This window comes from Lithobates pipiens, unplaced genomic scaffold (assembly GCF_037356315.1).
Source record: "Lithobates pipiens isolate NorthernLeopardFrog02 unplaced genomic scaffold, aLitPip1_a1.2 Scaffold_1, whole genome shotgun sequence".
NCBI classification, from domain to species: Eukaryota; Metazoa; Chordata; class Amphibia; order Anura; family Ranidae; genus Lithobates; species Lithobates pipiens.
In genome coordinates this window covers 215898931-215914205 of record NW_027507685.1, presented here as the reverse complement: position 1 = coordinate 215914205, position 15275 = coordinate 215898931, and the positions used below count along the sequence as shown (strand labels likewise).

General features: G+C 42.2%; 1 protein-coding gene across 3 annotated transcripts in view; it reads right to left on the bottom strand.

Annotated features, from left to right (window-relative positions):
* Positions 1 to 15275, bottom strand: part of SPTBN4 (spectrin beta, non-erythrocytic 4) — a 275772-nt gene that overhangs the window by 159687 nt on the left and 100810 nt on the right. For all 3 annotated transcript variants that reach the window (XM_077482455.1, XM_077482464.1, XM_077482472.1), the window contains one exon: positions 13304 to 13394. In XM_077482455.1, coding sequence (XP_077338581.1) covers positions 13304 to 13394 — 91 coding nt within the window. The remainder of the gene's footprint in view (positions 1 to 13303; positions 13395 to 15275) is intronic.

Here is a 15275-nt window from a genome sequence, read left to right as displayed (position 1 = left end):
GTGGATATAAAAAGTCTGCACATCCCTGTAACAATGTCAGGTTTCTGTGATTTAAAAAAAATGAGACAAAGAAATAATTTCAGAACTTTTTCCACCTTTAACCACTTAAGCCCTGGACCATTTTGCTGGCTTAAGACCAGACCAGCGATTCGGCACTGCGTCGTTTTAACTGACAATTGCGCGGTCGTGCGACGTGGCTCCCAAACAAATTTGACCTCTTTTTTTCTCCACAAATAGAGCTTTCTTTTAGTGGTATTTGATCAGCCCTGCGGTTTTTATTTTTTGCGCTATAAACAAAAATAGAGCGACAATTTTGAAAAAAACATTATTTTTTACTTTTTGTTATAATAAATATCCCCCAAAAATATATATAAAAAAACATTTTTTCCCTCAGTTTAGGCCGATACGTATTCTTCTGCATATTTTTGGTTAAAAAAAAAAATTGCAATAAGCGATTATTAGTTGGTTTGCGCAAAAGTTATAGCGTTTAAAAAATAGGGGATAGTTTTATGGCATTTTTATTAATAATTTTTTTTTTACTAGTAATGGCGGCGATCAGCGATTTTTATTGTGACTGCGACATTATGGCGGACACATCGGACATTTTTGACACATTTTTGGGACCATTGTCATTTATACAGCAATCACTGCTATACAAATGCAGTCATTCCTGTGTAAATGACACTGGCAGTGAAGGGGTTAACCAGTGGGTGGCAGTGTAGGAGTTAAGTGTTCCTAGGGGCGTGTTACTAACTGTTGAGGGATGGGCTTTCTTTTAGTGAACACTGATCTCTGCTCCAATCACATTTAGCAGAGATCAGCGTCACTTGTTGCTAGGCAGAACTGGGAGATTCTGTTTACAACGGCATCTCCTAGTTCAGCCGCCCCGTGAGACGATCGCGGGTATGCCCGCGGCGATTGAGTACACGACCGGACTCACGGGGGTCCCGACCGACACGCAAGCAAATGATGGCAGGGCGTCAAATTTAAAGGGACGTACAGGTACGCCCATTTGCCTGCCTGTGCCATTCTGCCGACGTACATCGGCGTGCGCCGGTCGGGAAGTGGTTAATGTGATCTATAAACTGTACAACTCAATTGAACACACTTTTAGGTGGAGAGAACTAAAAATTAAAAACGAAAATAATATGGTTGCATAAGTGCGCACACCCTTAAACGAATACTTTGTTAAAGTAACTTTTGATTTTATTACAGCACTCAGTCTTTTTGGGTATGAGTCTATCAGCATGGCACATCTTCACTTGGTAATGTTTGCCTACTCTTTGCAAAAACTTTCCAAATCTGGCAGATTGAAATGGAGCATCTCCTGTGCACAGCCCTCTTCAGATCACCCCACAGATTTTCTTTCGGATTCAAGTCTGGGCTCTGGCTGAGTCATTCCAAAACATTAACCGCTTGCCGGCCGTCATATGACGGGCAGGTAGCACGGCTCTCGTTCTGGGTGGGTGTCATATGACATCCATCCATTTAAACAGAGAATGTGCACGACCGTGTGCACGTATCCCTGTACCTTTGGTGGTGGCATGTCACAGAGACACTGCTCACCACCGAGGGGGGTGAACAGCCATTGGGCATTGCTGTTTACCACGTGATCGGCTGTGATGAAGTGACAGCCAATCACAGATGGCATCGCCCCACTTTGCACAGCACATGCTCGCGATCGCGAGCGCACATCGGCAGCGTGTTCCCGGGAACACCGCTCATCACCGACGTTGGTAAACAGCCATTGGCCGGCGGCTGTTTACCACGTGATCGCTGTGATCCTTTCACAGCCCATCACTAAATGTAAAAACAGAGCGGTAATGAGATGTTACCAGGTTATCCTCCTCACAGACCGATCGTGTGTGAGAAGGAGATTGTGGTAACATTTCGTTACCGCTTACAGTGTATACCAATCACACTGATTGCCCCCCCCAATAACTGTCACCACCCATCAAAGTACCTGTCACAGGTCATCAGAGTACCCCAGTACCTGAATACTTGTCACAGTTAATCTGAATACCCGAGTAGCTGTCACAGTCCATCTGAGTACCCGAGTAGCTGTCACAGTCCATCTGAGTACCCGAGTACCTGTCACAGTTCATCTGAGTACCCAGGTACCTGAGCACCTGTCATAGTCCATATGAGTACCAGAGTACCCGACTGCCTGTCACAGTCCATATGAGTTCCTGAGTACCTGTCACAGTCCATATGAGTACCTGAGTACATGTCACAGTTCATATGAGTACCAAGTACCATTTACTAGTCCATCAGAGTACCCAAGTACCCATCTGTAGCATATCAGAGTACCCCAGAACCTGTCACTAGGCCATCAGAGTACCCGAGTACCTGTCACCAGCCCATGACTCATAAAAAAACTTTGGGGTGTTTGCTTTCCAAAATGGGGTCATTTTGTGGATAATTCCATTGTCCTGGTGCTCAAGGACCTTCAAAAGTGTGATAGGTAGGAATGAAATGAGATGTGTAATTCATGCTCCTAGAACGCCTGAAGGTGCTACTTCAATGTTGGTGCTGTGTATGTGGCCAGGCTGTGTAAAAGACTCACACATGTGGTATCGCCATACTCGGGAAGAGTAGCAGAATGTATTTTGGGGTGTAATTTTTGCTATATACATGCTATGTGTTCGAAATATCTTATAAACTGACAACTTTGTGTTAAAAAAAAAAAAAATGCGTTTTCATCTTTTTTCCACATTTTCCAAAAACTTCTGGAAAAAAAAAATTAACTGTTCAAAAGATTCATTATGCCTCATAGATTATACGTTGGGATGTTTTCTTTCCAAAATTGGGTCATTTTGTGGGTAATTCCATTGTCCTGGTCCCCAGGGCCTTCAAAAGTGTAATAGGTGGTTGAGAAATGAGATGTGTCATTTATGCTCATAGAACGCCTGAAGGTGCTACTTCAATGTTGGGCCTTTGTATGTGGCCATGCTGTGTAAAAGTCTCACACATGTGGTATCGCCATACTCAGGAGGAGTAGCAGAATGTATTTTAGGGTGTGATTTGTTGTATGCATATGCTGTGTGTGAGAAATAACCTGATAATATGACAATTTTGTAACACAAAAAAAATCTTCATTTTGCAAAGAATTGTGGGAAAAAATGACAACTTAAAAAAACTCACCATGCTACTTACTTAATATCTTGGAATGTCTACTTTCAAAAAAATGGTCATTTGGGGGGGTATTTGTACTTTCCTGACTTGTTACTGCCTCAAGAAATGAGATTCACCTGATGTTCTGAAGGCCTGATCAGATGTGATCAATTTTTAGTGATTGGCACCATAGTTTGTAGATTCTATAATACATACTAATATACACTAATTTGGGTTATTTTTACCAAAGATATGTAGCAGTATAAATTTTGGCCAAAATTTAGGAAGAAAAATTAGTAAAATTTTATGACAGAAACAAAAAAAAATGCCGTAAATTTTGTGTAAAAAATGCCTTTTTTTATTTATAGCACAAAAAATAAAAAACCCACTAGTGATTAAATACCACCAAAAGAAAGCTCTATTTGTGGGAAAAAAAAGGACACACATTTCATATGGGTACAGTGTTGCATGACTGAGTAACTGTCATTCAAAGTGTGAGAGCGCTGAAAGCTGAAAATTGGTCTGGGCAGGGGTGTAAGTGCACTGTATTGAGGTGGTTAATCTTCTTATGGTGATGCCATTCCTTTGTTGATTTGGATGTATGTTTTGGGTCGTTCCAATGCTGAAAAGTGATGTTTCCCTTCATGTTCAGCTTTCTAGCAGAAGCCTGAAGGTTTTGTGCCAATATTGACTGGTATTTGGAACTGGTCATAATTTCCTCTACCTTGACAAAGGCCCTTGTTTCAGCTGAAGAAAAACAGCCCCAAGGCACGATGCTGCCACCACCATCCTTCACGGTGGATATGGTGTTCTTTTTGATGATGTGCAGTGATGTGCAGTGCTGTTTTTGCGCCAAACCTATCTTTTGGAATATATATAGCCAAAAAAGTTAAGCTTTGGTTTCATCAGACCAGAACATATCTTCCCACATGCTTTTGGGAGATTTCAGATGTGTTTTTGCAAAATTTAGCCAGCTTGGATGTTTTTCTTCACAAGAAAAGGCTTATGTCTTGCCACTCTACACCATAGCCCAGACATATGAAGAATACCGGAGATTGTTGTCACATGTACCACACAGCCAGTACTTGCCAGATATTCCTGCAGCTCCTTTAATGCTGCCGTAGGCCTCTTGGCAGCCTCCCTCACCAGTTTTCTTCTCGTATTTTCATCAATTTTGGAGGGACGTCTAGTTCTTTGTAAAGTCACTGTTATGCCATATTTTCTCCACTTGATGATGACTGTCTTCACTGTGTTCCATGGTATATCTAATGCCTTGGAAATTCTTTTGTACCCTCCTCCTGACTGATACCTTTTAACAATGAGATCCCTCTGATGCTTTGGACGCTCTCTGGGGACCATGGCTTTTGCTGTAGTATGCGACTAAGAAAATGTCAGGAAAGACCTACTAGAACAGCTGAAATTTATTTGGGGTTAATCAGAGGCACGCTAAATGATGGCAGGTGTGTACTGACTACTATTTAGCATCAGTTTGAATGTGATTGCTTAATTCTAAACATAGTTTCAACCCCAGTTATAAGAGGGTGTGCTCACTTATGCAACCACATTATTTTTTTTATTTTTTTTTATTTCCCCTGCCTAAAATATTTCAGTTTGTTTTTTAATTGAGTTGCACAGTTTATAGGTCACATTTAAGGTGGAAAAAGTTTTGAAATTATTTATCTTTGTGTCATTTTTTTTACATCACAGAAACCTGACATTTTAACAGGTGTGTGTAGACTTGTTACATCCACTGTATGTCCTCTTATGCCCTCTTCCAATTATTATTTAAATTTCACTCCAGGCTTTCTTGAACCAACTAATTTTAAATGGTGGTCTCCCATAATATGAACACAATCTATAACCTGATTTCCTCTACAAATGTTTTAAGCCTCTTTATTCGATCTTTGTACAATTTACCTTATCAGGAAATCCCTAGGATTTTCAAATTAAAAATTTTGATACTCAAACTATTGGTTCATCATTCTCTCTTCGTAATCTGAGTCCTTTTGAAAAATCATGTTTAAATAACCCCTTGACCACAGGTCTCATTGCACATATCTATACATCTGTATTTGGAGGATGAACCCCTTATCCACATTCATATAAGCTAGAATGGCAGGATCATCTAGGCAAAGTTATTGAAGGTACAGACTTGCATCATATATGGCACAGCACTGCACATTGCTACATTAATATTGCTGCAATTGAATCTAATTATAAGCTACTAATGGGTTACTAAAGGATTCCCCAAGGCCTAGTCAGATCTAAACCTTCAATTTCTGAGAAATGCTTCAGTGGCTGCCAAGCAAAAGGAACCTTCATACATATTTGGTGGGATTGTCCCAAAATGAAACAATTTTGGAAAGATATTTATAGAATAATATAAACTTTAATAGGTAAAAGAACATGAAAAAATCCAAGAAGCATTATTGAATTTAAAACCTCCCAATTGGACCAAAAATCAATTTAGACTTTTGACGTTCCTATTCACTGCAGCCAAACGGAATCTAGCGAAGGTTTGGTGGTCCTCTATACCGACTTCCACCAAAGTCAAAAATAAAATTATGTGGTATATGTCCAATGAAAAACGTGCTGCCATCCTTCACAATAAATCCCATAAATTTGAGCAAATCTGTTCTCCTTAGATCGAATCCTATCTTCCAAAAGACTTTGTTTAGGTCCTTGTTACTCATGGAAAGCAAAAGATTGTTTAAATGAGCATCCACATGCTCATTCCTCATGTATATTTGCCTCCCTGGATCCTCCTCCATTTATATTCCTTCTCTTTCTTTCTTTTCTATTCTTCTCTTTCCTTTTCTATCTCTTTAATTTATCTCACATCAACTTTCATACATTTATCTATGCTAAAATAGCACTACAATATGTATACCTCTACGATTTCGGTATTGCCATTTATACCATTTGACTTATGACTGATAACATATAAAGTATATTGGGGGTTATTTACGAAAAGGCAAACCCACTTTGCACTGCAAGTGCACTTGGAAGTGCAGTCGCTCTAAATCTAAGGCCCCTTCACACCGTATGTCCGTATTTCATCCATTCGTTTGCGGATAAAATACGGACATACATGAATCCCTATGGGATAGCGGGTGTCTGAGGATGAACATCCGTAGACACCCGATATCGTCCATCTCCGCTATGGTCCGATTCTGCAGACGGAGGAAAATCCTATTTTTCTATCCGTCTGCAGAGCGGATTGGATGAACACGGACAGACAGTCTGTGTTCATCCGATCCCCCAAAGGAGGAGAGCGGAGATCTGACAGGGCGGTCCCTGCACACTGTGCAGGGACCGCCCTGTCATTCGCCGGCTCAGCGGGGATAAACTGAGTGATCCCCGCTGAGCAAGCGGATCATTACGAATCCGTCCCGTGTGAAAGCGGCCTAAGGGGTAGATCTGAAATGAGGGGAAGCTCTGCTGATTTTATCATCCAATCATGTGCAAGCTAAAATGCTGTTTTCTATTTTCCTTGCATGTCTCCCTCAGATCTACAGTGACTTTAATTCCAAGTACACTCTCATGTGCACTTGCAGTGCAAAGTGGATTTGCCTTTAGTAAATAACCCCCATTATCTTTAATCATAGTTACTATTGTATAAATGCATCTTTTTTTCTGTATTATTGTTAAATATTTTAATACAAAATGTATTGAATGGAAAAAAAAGAAAAGAAAAAAAAATTCAAATGTGAAAGGGGGAACTCTGATGTGAAAGGGGAGGGGACTCAGATTAGATGGATGGACTCTTGATGAAATGGGTGGACTCTGATGGAAAGGAAGACTTTTATGTAACGGGGGATACTGATACGAAGGAAAGGGACACCAATGTGATAGGTGGGGGACTCTGATGTGAAGGGGAGTAGCCATGTGATGCCAAGGAGACCGTGACATCATCATCCATTGCAGATGTAAGTATCCTTCAGCCCAATAAATACAGTTTGGCATCGGGGTGCCTTCTAATTTTGCATGCTCTTAAATGATCCCATGACTGAAAAAAGGATGAGAAACACTGGCCCAATACATGTGGTTTTCGTTGCAGACACGTACGGATATAATATAAGTAGCATTCCCTGTTCACTCTTGCACTACTTGTAAGTAATGTCAGATGTCACTTCCAGGTTGTGACTCATGGCGCAGAAGCGCGCCGAGAGAACATGGAATATTGGTTCCCTGCATTTCTCACACTGTGTGACAGACTATCAGTGACTCACACAGCCAGTGGCAATGGGGAGACCTTAAGAGACAGGAAAACAGGGAGAGCTTGCTGGAAAGGATAAAACAAAGATGTGTTGACAGAATGCCCCCTGACTTTTTGTTACTGCACCCACAGATCAGACAGTCTAGATCCCACCCTGGTGAACACCTGTCAGTGCTGGGCTCAGCCTTTCCTTCTCAGAGCTGGCCGCTCAGCTGTCGGCTAATTGCCAGCTCCTCTCTCTCCACAGTTACTCAGCTTTTAATAATATCTTGCTTGTCAGTCCTGCCTAATTAAGCAGTCCAGCCCAGAGGATTTCTGCCTTTGCCTAGTTAACATCACAGAGAAGCTCTCCTGCATTCCCGTTAAAAGACTTGCTAGGCTGACATCCCTTCTGGCTCCAGATCCTGCTTGCTGTTTTTACGCTCATCTCCGGCTCCCTGACGTTTGGCTTGTCTGACTATCCGTTCCTGTTCCTGAACTCTGGCTATGTTTTGACTACGTTTGTTCTATTTACTTGTATTATTAAGCAAGTGTAATTTAACTGTACTTCTGTCTCAGTCTGATTTCATGGTACCTGACTATCACAACTACATGAGCTTGTTGGGCTACCATAGGCATGGCCTACAGTGAAACCACTCTACCCCAAGAACTTTAGGTAGATTATAATTTCCACCAATGTTTCAATAGCATGTTCTGGTGACCAATTTACCTTAAATCTAGAGTAAACCTGGGCTTTGCAGATTCACTCCAGTGCTTGCTAGCTCCCGCTGCCTATGCAAGCCTTCCCTTCACTAGCCTATTGCTCTATTTTGCCTGCTGAACCAAAGAAAAAAAAATCCCTTTGTAAAATCATAGTACCAGATTATTATGATGGAACCGGCAGGGGCACACAACGGTGGAGAAGCAAAGGGAAGGCGAGAATAAACTGCTGGTGGACAGGTATTTACTACTATTGCTGCAGCAAAGAGGAGTAGGTAATTAGAGCGGAAATAAATGCAGAAAATAGAAAATTGCTAGGAAGTAACGTTTTTTTCGGTAAAAGATACATGCAAATTCTCTTTTGCCAGAAAACGTCCCTTTCCCCTAGCACACATATGTCAAACACAAGGCCAGTGTGCCAAATATGGCCTACCAAGCCATCTCATGTGGCCCTCGCACCCAGGGCTTTTTTTTCCGCCCTTGCCCTCCGCTCTCTTCTGTGTTTACAGGGACAGCTTTGATCTCGACGGCTCTCACGGATACCCAATAATAAATCTACCACAGCGCTATCACTTTAAGAGCATGAATGTTAACCTCAGACTGGTAACTGTTTATCAAATACCCAAACCAAGAACTTTAGACAATTGTTTGAACTGTAAATTACTATTCACAGTGCTGTCCTTATGCCATCAATAACACAATGTCACTGCCATACACATCCCTAATACTAATGCATTTATGTGAAAAACAACACACAAAATAAAAAGTCCCAATGAATTCCAGAGAATATTTCTTGTATATTGTCTTTTGCTTAAAGTGCTTCAAAGTATATAATCATAAAGTGCTCCAAACAAAGTGCTTCAGTGCTGCTAATTCTTGCTTCACAGTGCCACATGCATTGCTCTGTGCCGTGTCACTCACCAGAAGCTTTTGACTTTGTGCCTCTCTGCATCAAAGTCTCCAAGGCGGATTTTCCCCTCCCGGGTCTTTACAGAAATCTCCAATCCCTTTACATCAGCTCCTCATGCCACATCCACCATGTTTAGGAACAGAAGGGGAGGTCTCGCTTAGTGTAATAAAGTTTTTTTTATTTAAAATAAAGCATTAAAACAAACATATTGCACTCACTTGTTCAGAAATAAAAATAAGCAATAAAACCCGAAAATGCTGCTGCAGCGGAATTTACTTTACAGGGTAATGCATTTCACCAGCCAATCAGGCATCTTCAGAGGTGGGTATTTCCAGTTTTCTGTTCCTATACTGTGTGTGTGGCATTAGGAGTTGATGTAAAGGGACTGGAGGAGATTACATTTGGAGTGGTGAAGGAGAGGTGCTGTGGACTATCCTGTAAAGACCCGGGAGGGTAATATCCACAAGCCTTGGACATGTTGTTACTGAGAGGCACAAAGTCAAAAGCTTCTGGTGAGTGACACTGGGCACAGAGCAATGCATGTAGCACTGTGAAACAATAATTAGCACTTTATGTTAAGATATACTTTGGAGCACTTTAAGCACAAGATACGTTGCAAGAAATATTTCCTGGAATTCATTAGGACTTTTTATTTTGTGTGTTGTTTTTCACATAAATGCATAAGTAATAGGGATGTGTATGGTAGTCTCAAAGATACCTGTGCGCACTCACAACTGGGCACACCGGGGACAGAGGCTGACCAATGATCTCCCTAAACTCGTACACTGGTACTAAAGCCAGGCCGGGTAGTTGAGATGGGAGAAAGCTACAATCACACTTACTTAGCTGAATGCAGCATCAGTCCAATGCTGCATTTGATCCCCTCTGGCTCGAACACTGAGAATCGAGTGATCTAACACTGCCTATCGCTCGGTTATCACAGCTCCCTAAGCAGAGAGCTGCTGACAGTCAGCAGCTCTCTGCTCTGCGACCCCCCTCCCCCCCTCCGCACTGTGGAGAGAGTGGGAATGGTTGACTCAGGATCTCAGCATCTCGCTGAGAAGCTTAGCCAGGTGCTGATCTAAGCGTGTGGGTGGATCCCGACTTCATTGTCGCGATCTTGTCCAAGCCTAGATCGGCTCTGTGACATCAACCAACAAGGGAATTCAGCCCGCTGTCTGCTGAAAAGTAATAATTGAATATAGAGGCAATTATTTAATATGATAAAGAGTAGATACAGAGGTGAAGATTTACTTTGCTGTGTATCTTTGTTACATCTTAATTCTTAATTCCAGTATTACCTTTAGCCCTCATTCACATAGAATGTGGCTTTGAAATCGTGCTACTTCAACTGAAATCACATGATTTCAAAGCCGCATGTCAGTGGGACTTCAGGTGCAACTTTGAAGACATCTGTGCAGCTTCATGCACAGATGTCTAGGCATGGCACACCCGAAATCGCCAAAAGAAGTGCAGGAACTACTTTTTCAAATTGACGTGGCACTGCAAAGTCAGCATTGCACTGATTTGGATAGTGGCATTGCCAGCAATAGGGTACGACTTGTCATGCGATTTGACCTGTCAAATCGCATGACAAGTTTCTCCAATGTGAACAAGGGCTAAGTCTTGCACAGTTGTAAAAATTGCTCTCCCTTACTGAAATGGCTTATCCTGATTTCACTGCACGCTGAGAAAGATTCCATTTTATTTCTTGGCTGGAAGACATTCTTGTGAGATTTAATAAAACTGCTGCACTCAGAATCTGGTGCAGCCAATCAGCCTCTAACTTCAGCTTGTTCAATTAAGCTTTGCTAAAAAAAAACTGAAAGCTGATTGGTTTCTATGCAGAGCTGCACCAGATTTTGCACAATCCAGGTATAGTAAATAACTCCCATAGTCGTACAGATACGACTAGCCCTTTAAGGGCAACCATAATTCTAATATGGCCCAGGGGGAAATTGAATACACTGTATACTATAAGATGTAAAGAATGAAGTTGGGGAATGTGTGAATGTGAATGTATTACATTATCAGTGGCTGACCAATGCTCAAAGATGGGCGATGGGAGAACAGGTAGAAGCAGAGGAGAAGATGGTGGCAGGGGACGGAGAGGTAACAGAAAGCCTGGATCGGACACCACTGGAGGATGGCAGTTAGAGCTGGCCCTACCATGGGTCCCACTGGGTACATTGGACCCAGGCGGCACTTTGAGGGGGGCAGCAAATTGATGTCAAAGATTTTTTACAGCAGTTTTATGTGTCATCCAGGGGCGGCCTTTTTACAGGGTAGCTGAGCAGCCCAGGGGGCAGTGTGACAACTGCTCTGCTGCCCTGTAAAAAGGCTGTCCTACTGCCCTCAACATGCATACTCCTAGTTGCTGGGCTCGAGGGTGCTCGCACACAGTCTAACAACGGCTAACCGTCTCTAACCTGTCTATATACTACCCTAGCCTGACCCTATACTACCCTTGCCTGCCCTATTACTACCCTAGCCTGTCTATATACTACCTTAGCCTGCCCGTATACTACCCTAGCCTGCCCCTATACTGCCCAACCTGTCCATTTATTACCCTAGCCTGTCTATATACTACCATAGCCTGATCCTATACTACCCTAGTCTGTCTATATACTAACCTAGCCTGCCCCTATACTACCCTAGCCTGTCTATATACTACCATAGCCTGATCCTATACTACCTTAGCCTGATCCTATACTACCCTAGCCTGCCCCTATACTACCCTATACTTTCTATATACTACCCTACCCTGCCCCTATACTACCTTATCCTGCCCATATACTACCCTATCCTTTCTATATACTACCCTACCCTGCCCCTATACTACCCTACCCTGCCCATATACTAGCCTGCCTATATACTACCCTAGCCTGCCCATGTATTACCCTAGCCTGTCCATGTATTGCCCTAGCCTGTCCATGTATTGCCCTAGCCTGTCCATATACTACCATAGCCTGATCCTATACTACCCTAGCCTGCCCCTATGCTACCCTATACTTTCTATATACTACACTACCCTGCCCTAGCCTGCCCCTATACTAACCTAGCCTGCCCATATACTACCCTAGCCTGTCTATATACTACCATAGACTGATCCTATTCTACCCAAGCCTGCCCTTATACTACCCTATCCTTTCTATATACTACCCTAGCCTGACCATATACTACCCTAGCCTGCCCATTTATTACCCTAGCCTGTCCATTTACTATCCAAGCCTGCCCCTATACTACCCTAGCCTGCCCCTATACAGTCCAAGCTGCCTCTATATTGCCCACGCTGCCTCTATATTGCCCAAGCTGCCTCTATATTGCCCTAGCCCTCCCCTTGGAATTGAACATAATGGTATGTTATATAATTTTGCACATAAACAAGGTGCTGTTACATGTAAATCTGAATTCCTGATAAATGTAATATTAGTTTTCATTATAATGACATAAAATAATGGATCTGGGGGGCCTTTTGGTGGCAGCACAATGTCCTGGGCCAGCCCTGAGGGCTGTAATGCTATATGTTGTGCTAGCATGCGGTGCATACTTGCACATTATGGCAAGAGCCCACCTGCCGCAGCACACTTTAGTTGCATCGTATGTGAAACTGTTGCTGTGTCCTACACGGGCAAAGAACAGTTTCACTTTAAATAATAGATGAAAAAACCCAGTAGTAATAATTTCACTGTAACTGTGTGAATCCTAGGAAACTGTAGGTAGAGGATGAGGAGGTGGTGATAATGTTAAAGGAAACTCATATATGCATTAATATTCTCCTTCTAGAACACAATACTCCAGGGTCCTGAATGCAGGAACACACGGCATGTCTACCATTTATAGTGCTGTGTACTTGGACCCCTGCTTACCTGTTCTAACAAGAAACGTACAATACCATACAGCAGGAGAAATTTTATCCATTGTTGTACATTTTCTGCTTCAAATAAAGGGCAATACAAATTATTACAAAGAAAACATTTCTATTGGTACCTACCCTTAAGAAGGCTTGTTTTATTAAAGACAATATATATACATACACACACACACACACACACACACACACACACACACATATATTATATATACACATATACATATATATATATATATATATATATATATATATATATATATATATATACACATACATACACACACATATACACACACACACACACACACACACCTTCTTTGGTTCTTTTTAAAAATTCTAAAGACTCTTAAATTTTTTAATTTGATGGACTGATTCCAAATTCACCTTTATTTTGTCCATCACTGCACTAGCAAATTAGATCCCAGGACATAAACACTTTTCAGCAGGCACTTCTCATAACGAGCACAAGGGTAAAATATAGGCTTACCTCATTGCAGTCTTGCAGAAAGTGTTGAAGTTGCAAATGATCTTTCAATCTCTGTAGCCATTTCTGTGCGAGCGCCATGTTACGCTGACTCCTGGGGACAAAAAGCAAGGATAAAGTTTACACACATTTGAACAGCCGCCGATTCTTAAAAAGAGAAAGTCGCTCTTGCTGGTTCTTAAGGGCTTTCCTCTTTAACCCTTTCACTGTCAGAGAGGTTTTTGCAGGGGTTTTTTGCACACGTTTAAAAAAAAATTTTTTTAGGCCTGAACATTACACAAAATCCACATATATTATATATTTTCTGAAAGCAGATACCCTAGAGAATAAAATGGTGGTAGTTCCATTTTTTATGTCACACGATATTACCGCAAAAGGTCTATGAAACACAAAATTTCAGGAAGAAAAAAAACACACTAACATGAATTTTAGGGCAAACAAATGCAATAAATTACCCAACTTTTTGGTAAAATATAAAACACGAGTTTGTCCTGAGTAAATAGATACCCAACATGCCAAACCTTAAATTTTTGTGTGCCCTTGAAATGGCGTCAAAATTCAGTACCCTATATTTTCTATAGGCAACGCATCAAAGCCCCCTATAGGTATTAGTTTAGTGTTACGAAGGAGGTCTTGTGTTAGAATTATTGCTCTCACTCTGGTGTGCACGGCGATAGGCAACATGTGTACCGCAACCGACGTTTTCACGCATAGGTGCGCTGATGCTTTTAGTTACATTTGTGCGCATGTGGGGGGTCTTCAAAAAAAAAAAATATGTTTTTTTTTACTTAACTTTTTTTTTTCATCACACAGGGGACAAAAAGTACCCTATGTGATGTTTTTTTGGTGACCGGTTTTCTTTATTGAGACATGCTGGGTCTAAAAGACTGCATGTCTCCCCTGTACTCCATTGAATGTTTTGCCATGCAGATCGCACTGCAAAACATTATTTCCCAGCTTGACCCGGAAGTGACATCAGACGTCGCTTTCCGGGTAACACAAAAAAGGGGAGGAGAGCGGATGTGTGTCTACTCTTCTCTTTCCCCCCCACCCGCCAGAGCCCGCCATGGAGCTCCGGGGCCCACTGATGGGCAAGCGGAACCCAGTAAGCATGGTGGGGCATGGCGGCATGGGGGGGTTTGGGAGCGCCAGTACCAAGGGTGTGTGAGAGCGTCCAGGCAGCAGCGGAGCCGCCAGAATGCTCTCACCTAACAGGTAAAAGTCTGCCCATCAGTTTCACACTCAATCCCGGTGTCTACAGCCACCAGATTGGTGTGCTTGTAACCCACCACTCCCCCCCCCGTTACATCGTACAGACCTAGCGGCGAAAGGGTTAAAGCATTTGTAAATCCAACATTCCATATTCCTGATATGTGCCTGCTGTACCATTTACTCGTATGAGAAATGATCCTGTTCTCTTTGTATTGCTTCCTTTGTGTAAAAATCCCTGCTGTTCCTTCCAGTCCCTTTGCTTTCCTATTAAAAACTGACCACACTAAGCAGGAGAACACACCGAGATCAGTTCTCTAGCTGTTCTGAGAACTCAGCCTGCTCTTCTCCAATGATCAGACTTGTCCTAACAACCCCCTTCTGAACAGCCTTTCACTGGGAAGCTTAGTGTGCTTTAAATAACAGCCGCGGGAGCCAATAGCGCCGCTGTGTCTTAGCCAATGAGGGGGGAGACTCCCGGATCACCGAGGGACTCGTGGACATTGCTGGACAGAGATGGGGCTCAGGTAGGCATTAGGGGGTGTTGGGGAGGCTGCTACACATAGAAGATTTTTTATCTGAATGCATTAACCACTTGCCAACTTGGATTGTACCCCTTCCCGCCCAGGTACATTTTCAACTTTCAGTGCTGTTGCACTTTGAATGATAATTGTGCGATCATGCAGCACTGTACCCAAATGACATTTTTATAATTTTTTCCACACAAATAGAGCTTTCTTTTGGTGGTATTTACTCACTACTGGGT